The sequence below is a fragment of the Dipodomys merriami genome, unplaced genomic scaffold (assembly GCF_024711535.1).
Source record: "Dipodomys merriami isolate MVZ:Mamm:240054 unplaced genomic scaffold, mDipMer1.0.p SCAF_31, whole genome shotgun sequence".
In the NCBI taxonomy this organism is placed as follows: Eukaryota; Metazoa; Chordata; class Mammalia; order Rodentia; family Heteromyidae; genus Dipodomys; species Dipodomys merriami.
This window is the reverse complement of record NW_027204604.1, coordinates 12,479,375-12,505,941: the sequence shown is the minus strand read 5'-3', so window position 1 is coordinate 12,505,941 and position 26,567 is coordinate 12,479,375. Positions and strand designations below refer to the sequence as shown.

The following is a 26,567-nucleotide window of genomic DNA, read 5'->3' as shown; positions in this document are numbered from 1 at the left end:
TGTGTGTGTGTGTGTGTGTGTGTGTGTGTGTGTGTGTGTGTGTGTGTGTGTGTGTGTGTGTGTGTGTGTGTGTGTGTGTGTCTTTGTATTTGCCGTCCTGGAGCTTGAACTCAGGACCTGGCCACTGTCCCTGAGCTTTATGCTCAAGGCTAGCACTTTTGCCATTTGAGCCACAGCTTCACTTCCAGCTTCCCCGCACCCCTCCTCTGGCTTTCTTGGTCTGGTTGGCTTTGAACTGGTATCCTCATATCTCAGCCTCCTGAGTAGCTAGGATAATAGGAGTAAGCCACCAGCACCAGGCTCAAGGAAGGCCATTTTTAACACTCCCAGAGCTGTCTTGAAGGATGTGTGTTAACATGTGTGTGTGCATGTGTGTGTATGTGCACATGCATATATATATATATATATATATATATATATATATATATATATATATATATATATATATATATATACATATTCCTTGCTGAGTGTCTCCTGGGCACACCCATTATTCTTTTTCTTATTTGTTCATGGGCCAGGGGAAATCCCGTTGGGGTCACCATTGGTTAAAAGCCCTGTGTTTGGGAGCTACTGACTGACCACTACAGATCTGGCATATGGGAAATGAGGCACAGAGCAGAGGACCTGGCTCTAAGTGCCCTGTAGGTAGTGAGAGATAGCTTTAGAATGCTCACTTGGAGGAGAGTATGTGTCTCACTGACCAAATGCCTCCTTCCCCAGCCTCTACCTGTGAGGCAGGCCAGCCCGGAAGAGAGAAATGTTTCTAAGCCACAAGCTTTGAGCATTCCAACCAGAAACATCACCTTGCCAGGCCTGTGGTCCTAGGGTGGAGAGCGGGCAACGCCCAGAGCTGCCACCTGTGAGTCTACACAGCACTATGCTAGGCCTGGCTTTGCCCTCCTTACAGGATGATCCAGGAAGAGAAGGAGTCCACAGAGCTGCGTGCAGAGGAGATCGAGACACGCGTGACCAGTGGCAGCATGGAGGCGCTAAACCTGACACAGCTGCGCAAGCGCGGTTCCATTCCCACCTCTCTGACCGCCCTGTCCCTGGCCAGTGCCTCCCCACCACTCAGCGGCCGCTCCACACCAAAGCTCACCTCCCGCAGTGCCGCCCAAGACCTGGATCGAATGGGGGTCATGACCCTGGTGAGAGTCTTTGTACAGCTGATAAGCACAAAGTTGGGCTTGGCATGTTCCCACAATGTGTGCAGACTAGCATGCCCTGCAGCGCAGGGGAGGGCTTTCATAGCATCTCCCTTGGGTACACACAAAACGCTTAAAAAGCTCACCTACTGCCCACACTCTTGTGCCCTCACCCCACTTCTCACACCTCTCCCGTCCTGTCCTCTTGACTTAACTTCTCCAGGTGAGATTTGATATTCTGTTCTCCCCAGGCCAGCGTGAGGCTGGCTTCTGACTCTCACCCTGTCTGTCTCCTGGGCTCCTCTTGGGGTAGGTGTTAGGGCAGCCGGGGGGAGCCCCAGCTCACTCTGTTCTCTCTCTTCCAGCCCAGTGACTTAAGAAAGCATAGGAGGAAGCTGCTGGTGAGTGCTGCCTGATGACCAGGTACTAACGGGGTACCTCCCAAGCCCCTCCCTTTCCACTTCTCCCCCAGGGTCCTGGGGGCAGAGTCTGAAGTTAAAAGGCAGCAGGGCCTCCCCCACTGCGTTTCTTTGTTTCTCCGCTCCTCTGCCTCATCTTCTGGGCTGGGTAGGCAGGCCCACCTGGCCCCCTCCATCCCCTGACGGCCCACTGTCTGTTCAGTCGCCAGTGTCTCGGGAAGAGAACCGAGAGGATAAAGCCACCATAAAATGTGAGACTTCTCCTCCTTCCTCACCCAGGACGCTGCGGCTAGAGAAGCTTGGCCACCCAGCCCTGAGCCAGGAAGAAGGCAAGAGGTGTGTGGAATGGGCCTTACCTCTCTTGTCTCTGCCCTGCGCCATCTCATCCTTCCCTCTGCCTCTGGAGAAAGCACTTTGCACCTGTCCTTGGTGCTTGCCTGTTTTGCTTCTTGTTGAAACACCATGTGGAATGGGTATTCCCATGTCCTCCCTACTCTGATCCCACCCTCTTGCCCCACCCCGCTGCTGACAGTTAAGTTCTTCCTGAGTTCTACCTTCTATCTCTCCTGCTATAATTTAAGTATGTTTTTTCTTGTTCCACCGGCTCCTGTCTGCCAATCCTGTAGTGCCTTGGAGGATCAAGGCAGCAACCCCAGCAGCAGCAACAGCAGCCAGGACTCCTTGCACAAAGGCGCCAAGCGCAAGGGCATCAAGTCGTCCATTGGCCGCCTGTTTGGGAAGAAGGAGAAAGGGAGGCTGATCCAGCTGAGTCGGGATGGAGCCACAGGCCATGGTCTCTGCCCCCATTGCAGCAGAGGGCTGGGTGGGCATTGGGAAGTCAGGCAAGAGAGCAGACTTACAGTTGGCCTCCCCACTGCCTCCAAGGGGCCATGGGCAGAAAGAAGTGCAGGCAGGTAGGAATATATCAGTTTCACACAGAGGGCAGTTAGTGCTATGTTGGGATGGGATAAATGTTCTTGTACGTGGTAGCTCCTGTGCCTAGGAGCATGAGGCAGTAGCTGGGCGCTGTTTATTTGGCAGGGATTTGTGCAGTTGGTCAAAGACTGGACTGCTGGTGTGGGGGGGAGAGTTTCCTACTCTGGAGGCTCTTCCCACCTCAGAAACCCCTCCCACTCTGGACCCCCTTCCACCCACAGAACTCCCACTTTGAAGGCTTTCTGATGTGCTGTACAGGACCTGAGGAGAAACTTCTGCTTTCTTTAGAGGAGTCAGATCTTGGTTAGAACTTAGCTCTGGTACAGCCTGCTTACAGGACAAAGAATATGGAAACATCTAATTATGGCTTTGTTGACATTCATTGAAGGAAGTGCTGAGGCATGAGTAGTACTTGTCACTGCTATCGCCATATAAAGCTCAGATCATGTTTGGCCTGTGGGAGGAACACAATAAATGTTCACTTCCCTCACCCCTTCCTTGTTTCCTTTCTTCCTCTCTGTCCTCCCCTCCCTCCTTTTCCTTCCTTCATCTATCCAATCATCTGGCCGTTTATTGAATAACTCCTATTCCTCAGAGTATGAGGGGTTGGAACAATAGTTTGTTCAAGGATCTCAGTGTCTAATGAAAAGAGAAAAAAATAAAAAAGATAGTTCCCATGCATTACAAATGGTAGAGAGAGGTCCAGATGCCTCAGGAGCTTGGAACCAGCTGTGGAGTGGTAGGGGCTGGTGGGAAGGGCTCCTCCTTAGGCCACCATCTGACTCAGAGCTTGAAGACAGCTAGAAAATAGCCATGTCAAAAGGTGGTCTGTGTGTACAGGGTTTCATCTGGAAAGAGAAAGATGTGTGGGTGAGAGGGCTTTGTTGCCAGCATGTCTGCTCTGAATGGGGGAGGAAGAGGATGGGAGTACACAGAGGGATGGACAGCTGGTCAGGGCCAGATCCTTAGCTGGTAGAAGAGGGTTAGAAGTCTCCTGAGGTGAGGCAGTGGGAACACTGGTGAATCATACAGGGGAGGAACTGAATCAGCTGGAAGAAAGGAACCTTTGAACTGAGTGCATAATTTGCCCTTCTGCACCTTAATAAGGTGTGAATCATAACACTGCTAGTGGAAGGGGGAGTGGGGAGGGAGGAGGCCAGTGTCTCTGCTCAGGCATTGGGAGTGTCTTCCTAGGAACAAGCAGAGCGTCTTCCTTCCTAGCCTCACGGGGGAGATGGGCTGTGGAGCCAGCCACAGACGGGGAAGCAGGAAGGTCTGACCAGGGGCAGAGGCATTTTGTGAAAAATCTTATGATCTCCTGTTCCCCACACCTGATCAGTTTATAAATCCAAGACAGTGTCTAGGATTGGTTTCTGCCCCTGTGCACTGTGGGAAGAGACCAGGATTTTGGCAAACTCTTAAGATGCTGCCTTTTGCCAAAGGTTCTTTAGAGTTTCAGCATGAGTTCAGGAGATCCTTAATAGAAGATAGAGCAGGGCGTGTTCCTCTGTGAAATCTGGACCAAGGAGCAGAGAAAGAAGCCAGGAGTTAAATAGTGTGCCAATTTCTCCACCAACCCAGGCAGCACTATCCTCTGTGAGCCTCATAGACCACACATATCTGTGCTCTTGGTTTGCTTTGTGCCTTGACTAGAAGGGACAGATTTTGTCTTTGATTCTAGGGAAGGACAGCTAAGGTCCATCTTGCTGGAAAACACCCTCAGGGCTGAAGTTCTTGTGGTACCATCTAGGCTAGGGAGGACCCTCCCAGTGCCATACCAGGACTGCCTGGATGTGGGAAGAGGCTCCAGGAACAACATGGGCCCCATCAGACCAGCTTGGGTCTTCCTTCTTCTACTCTGCATCTAAGGCCTAGGCCCAGGGAGGAGAAGCAGAGGTCTGCTGACATGCCTATCCTTTTCTTCCAGTTCTATTGACAGACTCCGAGCTTAGTCTTCAGGAACCCCTGGTCCCTGCCAAGCTGGGGACCCAAGCAGAAAAGGACCGACGACTAAAGAAGAAGTAAGAGCCACAAACCAAGTGCTGCCAAGGGCCTAGGCCCTACCTCCCTTCCTTCCCCTGAGCCGTCATGGATGAGCTCAGGGAACCAAAGCTCAGAAAGTCTCTTCCCCAGATGTCCTGGTCCTTGTGGTCACATCAAGAGTTGCGAGGAAGTTCTTTTTTTATTTGTTAATGGTCGTGTTAGGGTTTGAACTCAGGGATTTGCACTTACTAGGTAAGAGCTTTGTGCTAGAGCCACATAAATGATTTTTTGCTGTTTTTGAGATAGGGTGTAGCTTTTTACTGGGTGTATCCCCCTGTTTATGCACCCTGCTATAGTTTTTTTTTAAATTTAATTTAATTTTATTTGTGAACATACTGTACAGAGGAGTTACAATTACATGGGCAGGATAATGCGTACATTTCTTACCAAGCATTGCAGCCTCCTCCTTTGTTTACCCTTCACATCCCTTCCCAGCCTCCCCCCTCCCCACCCTGCTATAGTTTGGATGACAGGCATGTACCAGTACACCCAGATTTTCCTATTAAGATAGGGCCTTGTGTACTTTTTGCTTGGGTTAACTTTGATCTGCCTCCCAGGGATTATGAGCATGCCTCCCAGGGATTATGAGCATGACTCCCCCTCCCCCCAGTGCCCAGCTGCAAGAAGGTTCTTAGGATGATCCTAGGAAGTGGGGAGCATGGGGACAGTGGGACAGTGACTCGAGACTCATGGGTTTCAGAGCCAATTGAAATGTCTAACTCAATATTTGTCAGGCCATGTGCAAACAATGTGAAAGCCCTGGGCCTTCTGTAGAGGTGCCTTCCCCCTCCCCCCACCTTCCTAGTGTCACCTTGTGTCAAGCAGAGAGAAGAGTCCAAGGACGGGGAGAAGGGAAATGGGGGTCCCAGCCCAGTTCAGTCATTTGTAGGAGTTGCCTGGGGGAGAGATGGAAGGACTAGTAAGTCTGTTTTCCTCTTATAAGACACCAGCTGCTTGAAGATGCCCGCAGGAAAGGCATGCCCTTTGCCCAGTGGGATGGCCCTACTGTGGTCTCCTGGTTGGAGGTGAGTCTGGGCAAGGGAATCTGCTAGGGGGGTCTGGAGGGAAGACTGTGCGGGGTGGGACACCCTGGTCAGCGGGAAGTGTTTTCTATCACTTTGTCAGCATGTTTCTCCCCTGCCAACTACATGTGTGGCAGCCCAAGCATTTGCCCCTCCCCCAATGTACATACAGCACCTAACTTTGGAGGAGAGACGTGATGTTCCATCCTGATGTCTCACGGATGAGAGGACCAATCCCTGTAGTTTACAGAGAGACTTCCTATAGGCTGCCATCAAGTGCCAATCATGCATGTGATACTGAGACAAATCCCTTTACCTTCTCAGGCCTAATTTTAATCTGTAAAATGGGAGAGAGGAGGATTTTATGACAGTCCTCTCCATAGGGCTAAGCTTCTGTGCTTTGCATTTGCTGAGACCACAGATGAGGCCTGGCCTTTGCTCCTCGCTTGGTATGGCCAGAGCTCCTGGAAGTGGGATCCAGGCCATGAGCACAGGAGCTGAGTGATCTCCTCCTGCCCCATGTCCACAGCTCTGGGTAGGAATGCCTGCCTGGTACGTGGCAGCCTGCCGGGCCAATGTCAAGAGTGGTGCCATCATGTCTGCCCTGTCGGACACAGAGATCCAGCGAGAGATCGGCATCAGCAATGCCTTGCACCGGCTCAAGCTACGGCTGGCCATCCAGGAGATGGTGTCCCTGACCAGCCCCTCTGCCCCGCCCACCTCCAGGACTGTGAGTGCCCTCCCTTATCCTGGACCCACAAAGTCTTCCTAGAGGGAAGGTGGTGAATTGATCTCTGCTTTTTAACTTCCCATCCCTGTAAAAGGCTTTCCTGGGTCATTAGTAGGATGTGATGTTCATTCTAGGAGCATCCTGCAGTCCCAGCCTCCCACAAGTTTCCACAGGCTCCATTTCCTTATCCCTACCCTGGCAATTTGAGATCTCTTGGGAGTTTCTGGGACAGGACTTCTGTGGTTCTGTGTTATTGCCGGGTTGGGGAAGGTCAAGGCAGTAAGGCACTTAGGACTTCCATCCAGTCCTATAACCCCACCAGCTCCATGGCCTCCCAAGGGAGTATCACAGTTGTTCACCTCTGCAGCTGGGGTCAGCCCTGCTTCAGCTCAGCATTATTCATGCCTGTTCACCAGGAAACATGTATGAGCACTGGGATAAGCAACGACAAAGGAGATGTGTGTCTGCTGTGAAGGTGCTCAGAGCTGGGCCGTGCAGAGCTTGGGCGGACCTATGGGAGGACTGGGGAAGGAGTTCTGTCTTGTGTTTGGGAGTCCCAAGATCAGCTAGGTTTCCTCTCTGCCTACAGTCTTCTGGGAATGTCTGGGTCACCCATGAAGAGATGGAAACTCTGGCAACATCCACCAAAACAGTGAGTCTAGTCCTTAGTCCTAGGACCAGTGATTCCTCAAGGGTGAAGGGTGTGGGAAGTTGGGGGGCTGGCAGTAGATCTCATGTCCTTGATTGGCTTCTGCTCTCAGGAGGTGGGTTTTGCAGGTGATGTGGGGAATATTGTGAGTGTGTGTATGTTTGTCCTTGGGAGAGTGTGGTGTGTGGGGTACCTGTTCCAGGGTTATGCAGCCTAGGGCCTGTAACACTGCAGGGGAGAAGACCTGGGGTGCAGAGGCTATTGTCCTGCTGGTGGGCCTGAGCTTCAAAGGCCTTGCAGAGGAGCAGAGGGGCGCTGGGAGTACATGGCATCTTTCCTGGCCTCCAGTCAGGCCTGCCCGGGACGTGTGGCGGTGTCTGTTGCCACACCACTGTGGGTACCAGCCTTCTGCTCTCACTGTCCGCTAGTCACCCACACAGCTCTTCTCCCCCCACCCGCCCCCACTTTGGATGGAGCTTGGGGTGGAGAGGCTGGGTTTCTTGACTTTCCTGTTTCCCTGACATGCGGCGCTTGTTCCTGCTAGGACAGCGAGGAGGGCAGCTGGGCCCAGGTAAGACTCCCTGGCTCATTGAGCCAGCTCTCAGGCCAGGGCTTCGTCCTTCTAACAGCCCTCTTTAGCTTGGCCCACCCGGTCCCAGTGTGCATGCATCCACGGGCAGAGCCGTGATGCAGTTCTTTCCTCCTGCTGAACGACCCCTCCTCTCCTAACCCCCGCCCCCCCTGCCCCCACCACTCCTCCTTAGCTCTGCCCTCTGATTTCCCCAGAGGGCAGCTGAGGTCAGCACCACCGGGTCCTCTTTTCTCAGGAATGCGGAGACTCAGATTCCCAAGTCCTCTCCTCTCCCTTGTCCCTCTCAGGGGCGAACCTGGCATGGAATGTCTGCTGGCTATTCTAAGATGATTAAGTGAACCAGCAAAGCCACCCTGGAGCTGTAAACAAGAGAAACTATCAACAAGCAGTAACAATAGGATAGAGATAAAAACAAACAAGTAAAGGGACAGTATTGGATCATGATAAGTGCTATGAGGAAAAAGGAAGCCAAGCAGCTACTCCCAGGAACCCCATCCGGGGGACAGGGCAGGGCATTGCTGTCACACAGTAAGACGCTTCAGCAGAGCCTCTCAATCTGAGACATACAAGTGAAATACGAATTCCAGCAACATTAAAAAAAAAACAAAAAACAAAAAACAAGGGTTGGGAATATGGCTTAGTGGTAGGGCACTTGCCTAGCATGTATGAAGCCCTGGTTTGATTCCTCAGTACCACATAAACAGAAGAGGCCAGAAGTGGCACCGTGGCTCAAGTGGTAGAGTGCTAGCCTTGAGCAAAAGAAGCTCAGGGACAGTGCCCAGGTGCTAAGTTCAAGCTCCAGGCCTGGCAAACCAAACCAAACCAACCAAACAAAAACCAAGCAAAGTTAATATATTCTTTAGAAAAATATTTATTGGTGACTGTAAATATATATAATATGTGTATGTAATAGGCATATATATGCATTACTGGGGTTTGAACTCAGCACCTTGTAGTTTCCAGTCAGGCACTCTACTGCTTGTGCTACGTCCCATCCCTTTGTTTAAATAGGGTCTTACATTTTACATTTATGCTTAGGCCAGCTTGGACGGTGATCCTCCTATTGACATTTCCTGTATAGCTAGGATGACAGTTGATGCCACCATGCCAGCTTTTACTGATTGAGATGGAGGTCTCACAGAATTTTTACCCAGACCAACAAAAAGAACTATGCTCTTCATCTCTACCTCCCAAGTAGCTAGGTTTATAGTCATGAACCAATGAGCCTGGTTTGTAAGAATGTATTTTTAAGCATGAGAATGCCATACAGGAAATTGTGGTGGTTACTTCTATGGGGAGCAGTAAGTAATGGCATGGGGAAGAACCACAGAATGATGGATGTGAGGGTGAGGATCATATTCTGGTTCCTAACTCAGATACTTGTCCAAACTTCACTTTTATGCTTAAAAAGTGGCTTATGTGACATATAGTTTTATATGTACCAACAATTACCTTTTAGAAGGTAACAAAATAGAACCTTTGAAACTGAAAAACATTAAGTAGGATGAGGTTGATGAAGGTGGTATAGGGTAACTGTAAAAAAAAGTTTTCTAAAGATAGTGTTCAGAGCGCAGCAGGAGGTGACGTCAGTCAGTGCAGGCTTCTCAGAGCTAGGTGTGGTCTATGCACAGAAAAAACCCTGAAGGACCTGAGAATTCTTAGAGCTGAGTACCAGGCCTTAGGGAACCAAACTGGCTCTTCAGGCACAGGCCATCTGTGGTTTGGGTTTTGTCTGTCTTCAGTCCAAACTTATCATCCCTGTGGCTTGTGAGGCCAGTGGTTTCCAGAGTGGGCTGATACCTTGCCTCTCTGCATGTCCACTGTCACACAGCTTGTGCATTGGGCTGAGAGTCAAGGAGGCTGGTCAGCTGGACAGCAGCACACACGCCTTCCTGAGTCTGCAGGAGGGACTTCTACTCAGCTGCCTGGACAGGGACTCCTATTGTATAGTATAGGTGATTGATGCACGAATGAAACTCAGCCTTTATGTGTGTGTGTGTGTGTGTGTGTGTGTGTGTGTGTGTGTGTGTGTGTATGCGCGCACGCGCGCACACGTGCTCACATGTGCACGCACGCGCGCTGGTCCTGGGGCTTGAACTCAGGACCTGGGAACTGCCTCTTACCTTTTTCTGCTTAAGATTAGCACTCTACCACTTGAGCTATACCTCCACTTCTGGCTTTTTGCTGGTTAATTGGAGATAAGAGTCAAAGACTTTCCTGCCTGGGCCGGCTTCAAATCACAATTCTCAGATCTCAACCTCCTGTGCATCTAGGATTAGGGACATGAGCCCCTAGAGACTGGCCAGAACCCAATAATTTTGAGTCCTGAAAAGTTCCATTGAAATCTCCTACCACCTACCACTCCCAGCCTCTTAGTGAAAAGAAACTGGAATGTTATGAGTCCTTCTCCCTCCTTCATGGTGGAGGGTGGATGAAGGCTTCTCCTCACCAGATTTACCAGCTCTGACCTGATAGCATTACCTTCCTCTTCTCATCCCCAGACCCTGGCCTATGGAGACATGAACCATGAGTGGATTGGGAATGAATGGCTGCCCAGTCTTGGGCTCCCTCAGTACCGCAGCTACTTCATGGAGTGCCTGGTGGACGCACGCATGCTGGATCACCTCACCAAGAAAGACCTGCGGGTCCACCTGAAGATGGTGGACAGCTTCCATCGGTGAGCCAGGCCTGAGCCGGGGCGGGGTCTGTCTCCATGAATGGAGGTGCCTCTCCTCTCTTTCCATGGCTGGTCCCAACGGTAACAGGTGTCCTGGTTGTGTAAGTCTCCTTCACGGAATTCATGTCTTATCCTGCGATGGGAGGACTTGATCCTTTCACCTCCAACCCTTAGTACACACAAAGTCATTTCTTTCAGGCATCATCCTTTCTTGGTTTTCCTCCAAGGTCTGAAATTTCTTGGCTTGTTTTTGAGCTTGCTGGATTTTCCATTTCTGCCAAGTGGATGCACCTGAAATCTGTCATTTGCTTTAGATGTTTCGGTTCCTTCCAGGTTAAGTGAAAGGGTGGCTGGGGCTTGGCCCTGGGAGGAATCAGCTGTGGGCCACATCCTTTTGTGGGTGGTGTCACCCATTTCTCCCCTCCTCTTGGCTAAAAAGATCTGCTCAGTTGTGGGCAGAGGTCCTGAACTGGCAACCAATGGGAGGAATTTGGCGCATAGATATGTTTCACTTGGCCCACATATATTTTGAAAATCACTCATTTTGTTGCCAGTACTTCAATGTAGCAGAATTCATACAGACTTCTGGATTTCTGGCTTTGCAAACCTGAAGCTCTGGCAACAATCTAGCAGTTTAAGCAGCCCACTGGCTGGTGCGGCCTTCACTGGCTCCTCCAGCCCTTTCAGCCTGCTTCCCAGCAAGTATTTAACTTGGAGAGAGTGGTGGATAATAATGATTCTATAAGTTGACTTTGTTTTTGGTCGGTCATGGGGCTTGAACTCTGGGCCTGGGCACTGTCCCTCAGCTCTTCAGCTCAAGGCTCGTGTTCTACTGCTTGAGCCACAGTACCACTTCTAGCTTTTTCTGCTTATGTGGTGCTGAGGAACCGAACCCAGAGCTTCATGCATGTGAGGCAAGCATTCTACCACTGAGCCGCCTTCCCAACCCTTTTTGAAAGTCCTCCACAGAATCCAGATTCAAGTAGCCCCGTTTGTTATTTAAGCCAGGTCGTTTCCCTTGAGTGGGGTTAAGGTTGTGCAGCCTTTTAGGGTTCTCTAGGGCTTGTAGCTGTCATACTGCTAATGTAAATCAAGAAGGGATCTAGGTAGCTTATTATGCATTTTAATGGATGGGGAACCAGTGGTGGGAAGGACTGGTAACCCACGTGCAGTTGGAATCATGTCTGCAGCCTCAAGTCCAATGCTGTGGTCACCATAGGCAGAGACTCCTGTCTTGACCCCAGCTCAACTTGGCCTCTCTTCCTCCCGCTCCCCTCACTGGGCTGAAAAGGAATCTTTTGTCTCGGAGGGAGGCTGGCAGGCCCAGCGCACCTGTCCTGTCCTCCTTGATTGATAGGGCTGGGGAGAAGGGGGAGTCTTTTGCCAAGCCAGAATGGGCCTGGGCTGCTGAGGAGCCTCTCTAGCCTCGGTGGGATGTGGAAGTTACCCCACTCATCATCCCTCTGGCTCAGCCCCCTCTGGGAGGGAAGGCAGCTTGCCGCATGCTGCTCCTAGACCGGCTTTGTTCTCCAGTGCTTCAGACTTCGAAAGCCTTTCCACATCCTCTCTCCCTAGCTATCTAGCACGATCTGCTTTTATTCCACTTAGATTTCATAAACATGTTCCGCAATCTAGAATAATTCTATTAACTCATCCTTTTTTATGACAAGAAAGGGATATTTAAGAACCTTTCATGCTCCCTCAGGGTAGCCAAGGCATCACCCAGCTGAGTGAGCTTAAATGTATGGTTTGAAAGTGGTGTCTCTGAACTATGACTTTGGGGCAGAAGGATTTCTGAATAGAACTGTGGGGAGACCAGAAGGGTGTAGTCTGCATAATTTATTCTCACAAGTAATGACTTGGTAATAGAGTCAAAAACAGCTGGCACCAGGTGCCAGTGGCTCATGACTGTAACCCTAGCTGCTTAGGAGGCTGAGATCTGATGATCACAGTTTGGAGCCAGCCCTGGCAGAAAAGTATGTAAGGCTCTTTTCTCCAATTAGTCATAAAAAGCTAGAAGTGGAACTGTGGCTCAAGTGGTAGAGTTCTAGTCTTGAGCACAAAAGCTCAGTGAGAAAGTTCAGGCCCAGAGTTCAAGTCCCAGGACTCCCTCCCCGCCCCACCAAAAAAAAAAGCAGTTGGTGTTGGAAAGAACTTTTTGTCCCTCCAGGGATGGAAAAACCCAGAACAGCTAAAGGACTGAGTATGTTAAGCAAAAGCCCTAGGAAATCATCCAGGGTGGGATGAGCTGCCTGGGGAAGGGAGAGTCGATGGAGGTATCTGGGGACTGGCTGAGTAACTGCTCTGTAAGGTACGTAAAGGTGGCTCCTGCTTTAGGAGAAGCTAATGACTAATTAGACTAACAGCTCTGGTGTCCCTTCTAGCCTATAGACTCTAGTTCTCAGTCTGGCTTACTTAGTGATTTTAGGGCATACTGTGTCCTGGTACTCTTTAAGTACTCCTAGTAATTTATATGAATTATCACAATTATTTATTTATTTGTTTGTTTATTTATTGTTGCTCGTGAGACTTGAACTCTGGGCCTGGGTGCTGTGCCTGAGCTCTTCAGCTCAAGGTGAGCACTCTGCCACTTGAGCCACAGCTCTACTTCCGGTTTTCTGGTGGTTAACTGGAGATAAGAGTCCCACAGAGGACTGGGAAGGTGGCTCAGTGGTGGAGCGCTTGCCTTGCATGTGTGAGGCCCTGGGTTCGATTCCTCAGCACCACATAAGCAAAAAGAAAAAAGCCAGAAGTGGTGCTGTGGCTCAAGTGGTAGAGTGCTAGCCTTGCGCTGAAGAGCTGAGGGACAGCACACAGGCCCAGAGTTCAGGCCTCACAACTGGACCAAAAAAAAAAAAAAAAGAGTCCCACAGATGTTCCTGTCCAGGCTGGCTTTGAACCTCAATCCTCAGATCTCAGCCTCCTGAGTCGCTAGGATTACAGGTGTTAGCCACCGGCAACTGGCTGAATTATCCCATTTGATTAACTGAACATTTATAGAGTATTTCCTTATGTGCTAGAGTTGTAAGATGTGTTGTAATTGAACAGAACTAAGTCCCTGCCCTCATGGAGCTTGTATTCTAACTTGGCAAGACAGTTAAGGAGAATAACCATCCAGTATGTTAAATAGATCAGAAATGCTATGGAAAAAAATCAAACCAAGATGAAGAAGATTGGGAGTGTGAGGTATGGGTGGTGTTGGTACAGTTTTTAAAGCTGATGAACAAGGAGAAGAAAATAACTGTACAAGCCCAGCAAGAGATGTGTGAGAGGGCTGGAGGAGGTGGGTCTGTACTTGCTGTGGCTGCTCTGGGGGGGAGGGGTAATGGGGCACGTGGGCAGGAACACGGCCCCACTGTGGCTCAGGCTCAGGGGGCTTGTGCCTGCAGAACCAGCCTTCAGTATGGCATCATGTGTCTGAAGAGGCTAAATTATGACCGGAAGGAGTTGGAGAAGAGGCGGGAGGAGAGTCAGCACGAGATCAAGGGTAAGCTGCTGGGGCCTGCTGGGCCTCCATAGAAAAGGGCAGCACAGCCCGCCTCTCTGGTCTCTCCCTTGGACCCAGTGGACATTCCCACCCCCAAGGAGAAGATGTAAACCAGCTGCTTCATGGGCTTCCAGTCTGAGGAAAGGGCCGTAGTCCGTGCATGGTCAGCTGTGATAGCCTTTGCTCCAGGCTGAGGCCAAAAACCAGGCAACTGTTGGCCCTTAACTGAGTCCTGTGGACTGGCAGGGATGGGATGAGGTGGGGCTGGTTCTGGAGACACTCAGGATCCAAGAAGGCAGAAAGAAGATGTGGGAGTTGGAGAAGGGATGGGAGCTGGAGAGCAGGTGACTGGGCTCCAGGGCTAGGGAACTCTGTCTGTGTCCCTGCAGGATCAGGGACAAACCTGTTGTCTTGTTTTTGCTCCTTCCTTCCCTTGTCCTTCAGATGTGCTGGTCTGGACCAACGACCAGGTTGTTCACTGGGTCCAGTCTATTGGGCTTCGGGATTATGCAGGAAACCTGCATGAAAGTGGGGTCCATGGCGCCTTGCTGGCCCTGGATGAGAACTTTGATCACAACACATTGGCCTTGGTCCTCCAGATTCCCACGCAGAACACCCAGGTGGGCGACCCATCAATCTGTCTCTCTCATGCATGTGTGCACAGGCCCAGGGGTTTGCCTGTATGTTTGGTAGGAGCTTTTCTGGAGCATGTCTCAAAGGGGAGGATTGTGATGTCCTCACATTTCCCTGTGTATAGCCAAGGTCCCTAGGGCACGTGCCCTTTATGGGCAGAGACACCTGAGTTTGTCCCCACTTTGCTGTGGGTACCTGCAGCTCCTTCCAGTGCCTTTCATACTTCACTCTTGATGTCTTCTGGCTCCTCAACCTGTTTCACTCAGCTATCCAACCTGACTTAAGAGGAAAGCGAGCCCCGAGGCCCATAGAGACCAGATAGCCCATAGCTCCCTTGCCTGCCTCCCTAGGGATCTGTTCCTGGGCCTCCAGGTGTCCAAAACCTATTTATACCAGATCGTACAGCCCCAAACCTTTTTACCCATCCACAGAACTGCCCATCCACAGCCCAAAAGATTAGACATCTCCTTAAATTACATTCCATATTTATGATGGAGCTGTCATCCACAAATGTATCTAAATTCCCTTGAACCTATTTATACTTTTGGCTTTTCTAACTTCCTGTGGGTAATGGACTCTAGCAGTACTAACAATTGTGTAAAGTACTTCCTGATTTTATTTGTCAGGCTTTCCCTAGGGAAGGAACAGCCCCCTCCTGGTGTAGGTTTGGTAAGGATGTTTGTATTTGACCAGTTCTCACCTTTTGTACGAACTGTGAATTTCATAAACTCTGATTTTATTGCCTCTAGGCCCAAGCCTTTGTCTTTCCAGACAGAGTAGTCTTAATTCTTTTCGCCTTCCCTCATATAGACTTGTCCATGTCCCTGATCATTTTAGCTGCCCTTGTCTGGACTGTTTGCAGCTGTCAGAATGCTTTTGAAATTCAGCCAGCCAGGCTCTGTGGGCTATTCTGGGAGCAGACACGTTTTGACTTGAGGGGGGATAGGGCAGTGTGTCTCCTGGGTGCTGTGCTGGCCTCTGGGACAATGGCAGCACACAGTGTCATTGTGTACTATAGGGTCTCTGCAGTAACCCTTTCTAGTCAGCCAAAACAAAGCATGGATCCCTTCTTTTCCAGGAACAGCTTAAATCTCTGTCTGGGTGCCACTGTCTGCCTTTGCTCACCTCAGCCCTTTGTCTTGTTCCTCCTCTGTTTCTCAAGCTGATAGCTCTCCATTTTTTGTTATGCAGAGGAGTAGCACATTAGATACTTGAAAATTAACTCTGCTTTTCCTTTCAGAACATTTGTGAAAGCTGTGCTCCCAACACTGATGAAGATTAACCTATAGAACTGGAAATGGGCCCAACCAGAAATGAGCTTTTTTTTTCTCTTTCCTTCATTCCCCATCTCAAAATTCTGGTTTTTGTGGGTGGTGATAGTTCTTTAAATTTGTATCAAAGATACTTATCCCTCTCTTCCTAACCTTTCTTATTTTCCTGACTTTATTTATTTAGCTATTTGGGGAAGTAGTAGCCAACCCAGTATGAATTCCTTCACTTTTTTTTTTTTTTGTGTGTCAGTATGGGGCTTGAACTCAGGGCATTATACTCTTGCTTCGCTCTTTCTGCTCAAGGCTGGCTCTACCCCTTAAGCTATATCTCCACCTCAAGATTTTTGCTAGCTAATTGTAGATAAGAGTCTTTTAGACTTGTCTTCCTAGGCTGGCTTTGAACGATGATCCTCAGTTCTTAGCCTCCTGAGTAGCTAAGATTAACAGGTATGAGCCACTGGTGCCCTAAAATGATCAAAATTATCTGGGAGTTAGGGATGTGGCTCGAGTGATAGAGTTCTTGCCCTGGTTTCAATACCCATTGCTACCCCCCCCAAAAAAAGTGGTAGCAGAAAGGTTTGAAAACTTTATTTGTTTTTCGCAGTTTTCTTAATAAGTTAATTTCTGAAAGGTAAGAGCCTCTGTATGCTATGTAGGCCAGGACCACCAATATCTACTGCTGAGCAGTAGTTGAAATTTGGGATGTGGAACCTCTCCCCTCCCTCCTCTCCCCCCCCCCCCCCCCGTCTCTGTCTGTCTGTCTGTCTGTCTGTCTGTCTGTCTGTCTGTTTCTCTGTTTCTCTCTCTCTCTCTCTCTTGCGTGCTCTCTCGCTCTCCCCCTGCTCCCCCCAACCTCCCCACACATTGCAAATAAGTTAAGTCTTGGTTATCTGTAGTCTGTATATTTAGTTCTTATCCTAGCCCTCCAAGAGAAGTCATGCATGATTTTCCCCTTATGGGAAAAATGTGGGTTTTGTCCAGTAGTTAAAGCCTATCCATTCGTGTGGTCTGTGTTTTTTTTTTTTTTTGCTAAATGATATTCCCCCCTCTCTCCAATGTACACACTGTTAGTGGTTTACTTGACAAGGGCCTCAGGAAGGTTTTGAATAGGCAAATACACTAACCTTCTGCCCCTTCTCAGCCCTCAGACCCCAAGAAACAGGTAGAAGATGGCAGAAAGGTCATTAACCTTAGCCTTCTCCCCTTTGTCTCTCTTGCCTTGTGGCTCCCAGGCCCGCCAGGTGATGGAAAGAGAGTTCAATAACCTTTTGGCATTGGGCACAGACCGGAAGCTGGATGACGTGAGTACCGGGCTGTGAATCCAAGGCCTTGGGGATTCGGTTGGTTGGACTGAGGTTGATGAGTTCTGCCTACCCTGGCTGATGATGGGTGAGCTTGCCTCAGGGAAGAGATCCAGGGGTATGGGATGTTTTAGAAGTCAGGGAGGCCAGCCAGGCTCAGCTGACTGAGCAGTGACTGTGAATTCTATATGACTTCTTTCTGGCATAAGTATGTGATACTTCAAGCATCTTCTGGCTTCAGGCCCAGTGCTCCTAACTACACAGGATCAAATGTCTTCCCTAGAGACCATACCCTTGGGGTCTAATTTGTCTTTTAGACCCCATCTCAGCCACTTCTCTGCCTGCTAGGAGACAGCAGCCTCTGGCTCCATCCTGTTGTATCTGAGGATAGAGGTGCTGAGTGACAGTCCTCTGCTCCTCGTACAGTCTGATGGCATTAAACACACAGCTTACGCGTCCATCATCCCAGCTCCCTGGCTTTATGTTCTCTCTGTTGTCATACTACATTAGGGCTGTCCTCTCTTGGTCACTGCAGATGCAGTCTTATGCCTTTCTTCTTCAAGCCTTCCTCTCAAGTTCATGGCAGACCCTGACAGCTTGAGCCATAAGTATCTCCTTAGAAATACCTACCCCAGTTCACCTGTTCCCCAGGACTACAGCCTGGCTACCACCTCTGCCTTTCTCCTCTCTAATTACTTGCCTTGCCTCGCCAGTCACGTCTGCCTTAGCCATTCTGGCTCCAAGAATGTTAAAAAAGAGCCCAGGCTCTGTTTATTTTTAGCTTCTTCATCTTCAGACAGATCATTGTTTCTTAGTTGGATTTAATAAGGCTAAAAACCACCTTTGCAGAAGACCACTCACTAGTAGACAGGACACACAAGAATACATAGATTTTTGTTGTTGTTGTTGGTCAAGGGGTCTGAACTCTGGGCCTGGGTGCTGTCCCTCAGCTCTTCAGCTCAAGGTGAGCGCTCTACCACTTGAGCCACAGCGTCACTTCCAGCTTTTTCTGCTTATATGGAACTAAGGAATTAAACCTAGGGCCTCATGCATGCAAGGCAAGCACTCTACCACTGAGCTACCTTCCCAGCCCTACACAGCATGTTTTTGGTTTTTTTTTTTGGGGTCTAGTCATGGGGCCTGAACTCTGGGCTTGGGCACTGTCCCTCAGCTCTTCAGCTCAAGGCTAGCACTCTACCACTTGAGCCACAGCGCCACTTCCGGCTTTTTTCTTTTTGCTTATGTGGTGCTGAGGAATCGAACCCAGGGCCTCGAGCATGCAAGGCAAGTGCTCTACCACTGAGCCACCTTCCCAGCCTACCTACACAGCATTTTTGAAGGTGTGTTTTCACAGAGGTACCCTGAAGTTGGGGATGTGTGTTTGAATACACATATCTATACATGTATTTATGAACGTGTGTGCATGCATGTACATTCTAATGATGTAGATATACCACTCTGATTCCCCTGGCTGTCCCCCTTCTCAGACCCTTTAATTCCTTCTCATCTCCATGCTCCTGCAATGCTGACCCTATCACTTTATCTACATAAACTGACAGTCTTAGCTTTCTTTGTCATCAGAAAAATGACTCCCATATATGTTAGTGTGGTATGTGCGTTCTTTCTTTCCCTTCCTTCCTTCCTTCCTTCCTTCCTTCCTTCCTTCCTTCCTTCCTTCCTTCCTTCCTTCCTTCCTTCCTTCCTTCTTTCCTTCCTCTTTTTTTTTTGGTTGGTCGTGGGGCTTGAACTCTGGGCCTGGGCGCTGCCCTGAGCTCTTCAGCTCAAGGTGAGCACTCTGCCACTCGAGCCACAGCATCACTTCCGATTTTCTGGTGGTTTATTGGAGATAAGAGTCTCATAGATTTTCCTGCCCAGGTGGGCTTTGAACTGCGATCCTCAGATCTCAGCCTCCTGAGTAGCTAGGATTATAGGCATGAGCCACCAGTGCCTGGCAAGTATGGTGCTTTCTTAGAAGGCTATTTTTTGCTTCAATCCTCATGACAATCTTCTTTGAATGCCTTCTCTGTCCAGGATGAGCCAGGCACAGTAGCTCAGTGGTAACAGGAGTTTCATTTTGTTCTGATTGTCATCTATGGAGGTTATTATTGGCATCTTTCAGATGAGACTGGAAGGTCAAAGAAGCACCTCACAGAGCTGGTATGCGGCAGGGTAGGTCTGGAGCAGTTTCATGTCTGCTTCCAGGGCTTTTTCCTGCTATCTCCTGGATGCCAATGGAGCTAGCTGGTTTCCAGTACATCCCACTATGAAGTGGAGCTGTTGAGTGGAGCCAAGGGATACTGTCTGACAGCATAGTGAGGTTTCAGGGCTGCTTCTAGATATGGGATGAGAGAGGTCTGGTTCTTGCAGGAAAATTAAAGTAGAAGCTTGGTGGTGAGAATAGGTAAAGAGGACGGACTAGGGAGAAAGTCTGATATCCAAGGAGTCTGCCTCCAGAGCATGAAGCATGTCATGGGTAGTCTGAAGCTGAGTCTTGCAATGACTTCTTCTGCCAGTTCTTCCATTTCCTTTGTCAAGCATCAAGGCTCTGAAAGGCTTCATCCTGGTCTCCCTCTTCATGGAGATTGCTCAAGGGAAATGAGGAGAAGCAGAAAGAACATGTGTCCCATAGGAAACTTGAGGTCCTAGAAGTCAGTCTTTGGGGTTGGCTGAAGGTGGTTGCAGGGGGTGAGGGAGGGAGGACAGGGCTAGATTAAGGGCAGGATCATGTGGAGGCTAGCATGATGAGGTTCTTGCTAGGATGGAACTCCTGTACAGGAGACAAATGCCAGTCTTTTCATTTAGCAGATCATTATTGAGTGTCTGTGGTATTCCCAGACACAGCTCACAAGCTGGGGAATCACTGGTTTCATGGTTTCTGCCTCCATGGAGTATAGAATTTGAGACAGAGGAAGAAAGAGAAAGTGAAAGGGGTGGAGGTAGGGGAGCTGGAAAGAAATATTCATGAAATCCTCTCTCGTAAGACTGTGTAAAAATGCCTGTGGGACAAGTGCTAAGGCGTGTGAGAGCAGTTGGGTTCCACAGGGCACAGACAACAAATCCCAAGGGTTGGAGATAGATGTGTTGTTGGAGGGGAAACAAGGAGTTAATGTCACGATTCCTTCTGGTATGGCTCAGCTGCAGCTGGGCCCCTGCAGTTCTGAGGACACAGGGTGGAAGGCGGGCTGGCTAGATCAGGAGGGCTGTGGCTCTGATGGGTGGCATTTTCTCTAAGGTTGTGGTCCTGAGTGCCCACTGGCAGAGAGTGATTTTGGAGACATGGCTGCAGTTGGTGAGGGGCATGTGGTGTCCATCTTGTCCTTTGGAGGAGTGTATCTCTGGTTGGTCGTCCTCCTGACCCATTACTGCCATGGGGTACCTGGTATGAGCCCATTGGAGTGGGTAGTCCAGGAGCTAGGTGGGGCAGACATTGGCATTTGCATTTTATATAAGAGGAAACGAGCCAGCTTGGCCTGGGCACATTGCTGCTCCTAAGGCAGAGTCAAGAAAGCCAGGTGTTCTCAGTCCTGTGCTGCCCCAGGTGACTGGTGGCAGCCCTGTGCAGGCCCAGGGAAGCCTCGGCTCCTATCCACGCTTAGAGGAGCCACTTCCCAAGGGGAGGCTGAGAAGAGAAATGCCTAGAAAGATCTGTGGACACCCCAGCTTCATTTTGGGACCGTTGGGGTGTGGGGGAAAGCTGAGCTCACTGCTGGATGACTGCTGTGACCTCGGCAGCCTCCTTCTTGACCCCATGTAGCCGGCTCTGGGTTCCCACCTCACCGCTGATCCAGAATCCAGAGGAAGAACTGAGGGCTAGAAAGCCGGCCAGCCCTGGGTCTGGCTCCCTTCTTTGCTAAGGGACGAGTGTGGTAGCCCTAGAGCGGGGCACGTTCCAGCGCACCCCAGGTCCTGCGTGTGCCCGGGGTCCTGCGTGTGCCCCGGGTCCTGAGTGTGCCCCGGGTCCTGCGTGTGTCCCGGTCCTGCGTGTGCCCGGATCCTGCGTGTGCCCGGGGTCCTGAGTGTGTCCCAGGTCCTGAGTGTGCCCGGGGTCCTGCGTGTGTCCCGGGTCCTGAGTGTGCCCGGGGTCCTGCGTGTGCCCGGGTCCTGCGTGTGCCCGGGTCCTGAGTGTGCCCAGGGTCCTGTGTGTGTCCCGGGTCCTGCGTGTGCCCGGGGTCCTGCGTGTGCCCCAGGGTCCTGCGTGTGCCCCAGGGTCCTGCGTGTGCCCGGGGTCCTGCGTGTGCCCTGGGTCCTGAGTGTGCCCCGGGTCCTGCGTGTGCCCCGGGTCCTGCGTGTGTCCCGGGTCCTGAGTGTGCCCCGGGTCCTGTGTGTGTCCCGGGTCCTGCGTGTGCCCGGGGTCCTGCGTGTGCCCCAGGGTCCTGCGTGTGCCCCAGGGTCCTGCGTGTGCCCCAGGGTCCTGCGTGTGCCCGGGGTCCTGCGTGTGCCCCGGGTCCTGAGTGTGCCCCGGGTCCTGCGTGTGCCCCGGGTCCTGCGTGTGTCCCGGGTCCTGAGTGTGCCCGAGGTCCTGAGTGTGCCCCGGGTCCTGCGTGTGCCCCGGGGTCCTGAGTGTGTCCCGGGGTCCTGAGTGTGCCCCGGGTTCTGCGTGTGCCCCGGGTCCTGAGTGTGCCCGGGGTCCTGCGTGTGCCCCGGATCCTGAGTGTGCCCAGATCCTGAGTGTGCCCCGGATCCTGAGTGTGCCCAGATCCTGAGTGTGTCCCGGATCCTGAGTGTGCCCCGGATCCTGAGTGTGCCCCCCGGTGCAGGGGGAAGACAAAGTGTTCCGCCGCGCCCCGTCTTGGAGGAAACGCTTCCGGCCGCGGGACCACCACAGCGGGGGCATGCTGGGCACGTCGGCCGAGACCCTCCCGGCGGGCTTCCGAGTGTCCACGCTGGGTCCCCTGCAGCCCCCGCCCGCCCCACCCAAGAAGATCCTTCCGGAAGGTGAGCGGGCGGGGCTCGGCGGGCACCGCGGCCTGCGGCCCGGCGGGTAGCGGGCGCGGCCGGCGCTGCTGTAACGCTGTGTGTGGAGGGGGCGCTGCGGGGCGGCCATGCGGGGACCCTGCCGCGGCCACCGGGCGGGCGGGCGGCGGGCGGGCGGGCGCGCACTAACCCGGCTCTGTGTTCTCCCGCGCTGCCAACTCCCCCCCAGCCGGGCCGGCGGGGGCGCAGAGACTGGAGACCTCCACGGTTCGGACCTATTCCTGCTGACCCCCACCCTCCCGCCCCGGGTCCGACGGGGGTGCGCCCCCGGCTCGGGGTAAGTGGGCCCGGCCCGGGGCGCCCCCGCCGCACGCCCGGCCCCGCCCGGCCCGCCCGGCGGCTGGCTCCGCCTGCCCGCTCTGCCTGGCCCTGCCCTGCCCGGCTCCGCTTGCCCTGCCCGGCCCTGCCTGCCCTGCCGGCTCCCTTCCCGCGCGCGCGCGCGTGGCTTGGGGCGCCTTGCGCTAGGGAGCATGCTGCCGATGCCTCGCGTCCGGCTCTGGGGGTCCGGGGAAGCGGAGGGATCCACGCTCACGGCTGCCTATGTCTCTTCTCTCTCAGCTCGCTCCCACTATCTCTACGGACACATGCTCTCCGCCTTCCGGGACTAGCCATGCCTGGGCTGCCTGGCATCTCCCGGGTTCCCAGGCTCAGCCGGCCCCCGGCCCCTCCTGCTCGCTCCCCTTCTTCCACGCCGCCCAGTCTCGTCCTTCTGTGACTGTCCAGTTGTTCTGGATCTCAGAGTTATCCCCCACCACCCCCTACCCCCGCCCCGGGCATCCCACTATCCCCAGTCCCACTGCGCGTCCTTTCTAAGTCTCTTGTGGATGTGGCCTGGGTCTCCTCGTGTCCCGGAGGTACCCAGGTCATCCGTGCTTGGTGCTTGGGATTCTGCGGGATGGAGCCCAGCGTGGCACCATGCTCCCCCCTCTGGACCTAGCCTGGTCTGGACTGTGCCCTCCACCAGGACCAGGCCCCACCCTGGGTCAAGGCCTGAGCCGGCCCCTCCTGCAAGGGGGCCTCTCAGACTCCGCCCTGCCCGGCCTGTTCTGCCTCCTGGTCCCTGCCCACTCTGGCAGTCTCCTCACAGTTGGTTTGGGGATCTCCAGCATCATCTCGCCCCCTTCCCAACCCACCACAACTTGAAGCTCCTGCTTCTGGGACTTGCTTGGGCATTGGAAGGGCTGTAGAAGACCCGATTGTCCGCAGCCAGGATGGTGAGACCCAGAAGGAGGACTGGGGACACTGAGGGAGAAACTCTGGGCCCTGGCTTAAGCCAAATCCCAGACAGGATGAGAAAGGGACCCCAGAGCTTCCTGCCCAGGGTGAGGGTGGTGAACTTTTCAGCCCTCTATCTGATGAGAGGGGTAGACAGGCAAGACAGAGGGAGAACTAACTGATGGCCCCTGGAAGCCATAAGCTCAAGGACACTGGGAATGTTAGCCCAAGCCCCAGGGACACTGATCCTGCTAGGGAAGAACAGTTGGACTGGACACTGCTGACGGGCCCAGCTTCCCTTCCTTTGCTGTTCTCTGGTACCTCCCTTCTTTAGTGGTTCCAGCCCTCTAAGAACCAGCCTGATGGGTAAGCTGAATATACACTGGCCTGGGAATCAGGTTTGGGAAAAAGGCAGTATCAAACTTCCTTCCTCCAACTGGCCAGGAAGAAAATAGCTTCCCCTTCCGTGAGTCATGCTTCAGAAATTTGGTGTTGGTGAAAGCTGTCACTCGTGCCTGTTCTTTAGATGTGCCTGGACTGTTACTCCCAGAAATGCTGTCACTTTAGTGGTTTCCCTAGCAGGAGGGAACTGGGGCAGAAGGATGTGGGTCCTGGTTTGGGAGGAATTTTATTCTTAAGAAATCTCTCTTCATCACCCATTGTGCCTGAAAGTGTTGGGGACATCAATTCAGGGTGAGCTGATGGGACTAGGGCTTCATCCAAGTGAGAGGAAAGAGAAAACACCTGGAGTAGTTTGCTGGAGAGGGGCAGTGTAGTACCATCTTACAGGCAGCCCGAGCAATTTGTGCCCCCACCCGCACCCCAACTACTTGGTTCAGAGCCAGGCTAGGCATGCAGGTGGGATAATGGACCAGTGCACCTGACCTGAAGGAGTTATGGAGTGTGGGGCAGGGTTAGGACTCAGCTCCTTGTGCTGCTTCTCAGTAGTGCAGAACTTGCCCAGTGGGCTGGCACCTGGGCTGGGCAGGCAGCCACTTGCCCTTGCCCTGCTGGGAAGGGGGAAGGAAGAGTTGCTGAGCAGAGGATGAATTAGAAGACTTACCCCTCCCCCCATTTCTAGGTAGTGGGTTCAGTAGTGATGGAGATGGCCCAGAGCCTTAAGATTGAGCACTGCACTCCTTCAGGAGTCTTGTCTTTCCAGGGTCTATGTGGGAGAGTCAGCCCTGGCATCTCCTCTCACAATGTAACCTTGTCATGGTTGGTCTTGTCCATTAGGCAACTGCTGGGGGAGCCAGGTGCATTCAGGGTTTTTGAGAAGGATTGCAGGGAGGCCATGGAGAAGGGGAATCTACCCAGGGATGGAAGGCAGTTGTCTTGGTATACCCCTTGCCTCATAGCCAATCTTTTTTCTTTGGAGAGTTACCAGTGATCCAAGTCCTCGTTGTCAGCCTTCTGTGTCTCACCAGGTCCCTTCTCAGTACTGTATTGGCTCCGTGCATCACGAGTGAATGTGTGAGTGTATGTGGGTGTGAGTGTGGGTGTGTGTGTACCAATAAACGACCTGGTTTTAAGACAATGTACAAATGGCCTCTGGTCTTCTTTTGAAAGTGTGAGCTCACCGTCGTGTCCAGCTTCTTTGATAGCCCTCAGGGCTGCTATACTCTGAGAAGGAAGCATCACAGTTGTGAAAATCTTCTGTTTATTTCTACCTCCACAGGATTTTGGAGGAGGTTAATGTTTTGCTGCCTTGTGCCAAGGACATAGAGGGCCAGATGAAGGGCCAGGAGCCCACGGCCAGGCTCCACTGATTTTATCTGCTCACCTGCCAGGCCTACTCTGTTTGTCCCCTTCGCTCTGCACTGGAGTTGCTGCTGCTTCTCTGCACGTCCTTCCTCCACTCCTCTTTGAGCAGCTCCCAGTACCTCTGGATCAGGCCCAGCTCCTCCTCCAGGTGGCTCATGATTTGGCTCCTTGGCCTCTCCCTTTTCTGTCAGTTTGAGTCTAATGTGGAAATGTTTAGTCCCCCTGCCCCCTCATCAGAGGATACCCAGACTTCTGACTTTGTACCTTCAGGCCTTTGAGATCTACGTTAAGCCTCCCCTGGGAGGCAGTGCCTGCCTCTCCAGCAGAATTAGGAAGCCAGCAGCCCTTAGGTCCGTGAATGCTCTGCACATTCAGATGTTAGGCACTCTTTGTCTCCCATGCCAGGCTGCAAGGCTGCTCCGTAGGTCAGGGTAATGGGCCTCTGTGTCCCATTAATTCATTCACACACTTGAGTGAATGAATGAGCGATCTTATCTCAAGAAAGTTGTCAGCAGAGCGAATATGAATAGAAGCTGAAAATTACTGCCTATTGTATGTGTCAGACACTGTGCTAAGCATTGTCTCAGTCTGTTATCACTACTATAACAAAATACCTTAGGTGATTTATAATCAACAGAAATGTATTCTCATAGTTTTGAAGAATGAGACATCCAAGGCCAGGGACCCAGCAGACAGATCTGGTGTCTGGTGGGGGTCCAGTCTTAGAGATGGCACTTTCTTGAGGGTTCTTACACACTCCTTTTATAAGGAATTTCATTTCTGAGAGTGGGGCCTGATGACCTTATTGCCTCCTAATTCAACTCTGTTAATACTACTGAATTGTAATGTGAGTGTTGGAGAGACCAAATGTGTAATCATAGCACTTACTAAGTGGATTAATTTATTTGACTGTCACAGCACTGTGATATAACACCATCTCCATCTTATAGATGAGAGCCATGTAGGCCTAGCTAAGATCTTACAGCCAGAAAGAGATGTGAATCTCCTGACTTCAGTGCTTTGTCCTTAACTGTGGTTTCAATGTTAAAGTATTGCTCCAGGTGAGAAGTGGTGGCAGTGCCTGTAATACTAGTAGTCTGGAGGCTGAGGCAGAAGAATTAAGAGTTTGAGGCCAGCCTGAGATACATGGTGAGATAAATACTCCAGTATCAGGAGTGCTTGACCATGTGACTTGATTCTCTTTTAAGGGAACTTGTGACTTCTCCAGCTGCCCTCGCTGTTTGTTTTGCCCAGCTTCTGTGAATTGGCATGGGGCCCCGTGTGTGGTGGTGAACGCCCATCAACACAGAAAAATGCTCTGTGCATCCTTGTATTCCTGTCTGTGGTTAGCAATGCCCCAAACATTGATGGAGAAGGCCCAGATGACAGACAAGAGGGGGCAGAGAAGGCATCCTAGACAGCCCCGAGGAGGAGCAATCGGAGGCAAGGGAAGGCACTGGCCTAGTGCCTACAAGCTTCAAGGGGTCCCCTTCACCCTCTCCTGGATGAAAGGGAGAATTGATGTATCTTGGTGGACAGATCTGAAGGGATGTAGAAGGAACAGGCTTTGCAGAAAGGAGAACTTAGTGTTGGACCTGCTGAGCTTGAAGTGAGACCACCCAACGTTGTGTTTCTCTCAGCATTTGTAGAAAGCCAAAAAAAATCTGGAATTCTATCCCAGAAGCCCAGCAAAAGGAATTTGTTCC

General features: G+C 51.7%; 1 protein-coding gene across 7 annotated transcripts in view; it reads left to right on the top strand.

The window, feature by feature from the left end:
- Positions 1–24,624, top strand: part of Ppfia4 (PTPRF interacting protein alpha 4) — a 52,579-nt gene extending 27,955 nt beyond the window's left edge. For 4 of the 7 annotated variants that reach the window (XM_070041796.1, XM_070041799.1, XM_070041794.1 and 1 more), the window contains 16 exons: positions 911–1,151; positions 1,514–1,549; positions 1,770–1,903; positions 2,194–2,360; positions 4,431–4,524; positions 5,490–5,571; positions 6,098–6,298; positions 6,888–6,950; positions 7,492–7,518; positions 10,041–10,216; positions 13,606–13,703; positions 14,148–14,323; positions 16,840–16,908; positions 21,666–21,843; positions 22,052–22,159; positions 22,441–24,624. In XM_070041796.1, the coding sequence (XP_069897897.1) occupies positions 911–1,151; positions 1,514–1,549; positions 1,770–1,903; positions 2,194–2,360; positions 4,431–4,524; positions 5,490–5,571; positions 6,098–6,298; positions 6,888–6,950; positions 7,492–7,518; positions 10,041–10,216; positions 13,606–13,703; positions 14,148–14,323; positions 16,840–16,908; positions 21,666–21,843; positions 22,052–22,110 (1,801 nt within the window). In that variant the 3' untranslated portion in view covers positions 22,111–22,159; positions 22,441–24,624. Of the gene's footprint in view, positions 1–910; positions 1,152–1,513; positions 1,550–1,769; positions 1,904–2,193; positions 2,361–4,430; positions 4,525–5,489; positions 5,572–6,097; positions 6,299–6,887; positions 6,951–7,491; positions 7,519–10,040; positions 10,217–13,605; positions 13,704–14,147; positions 14,324–16,839; positions 16,909–20,140; positions 20,363–21,665; positions 21,844–22,051; positions 22,160–22,440 lie in introns of those variants that run through there. The other 3 variants (XM_070041800.1, XM_070041798.1, XM_070041801.1) reach the window with 2 other exon arrangements.
- The last annotated feature ends 1,943 nt before the right edge of the window (positions 24,625–26,567 follow it).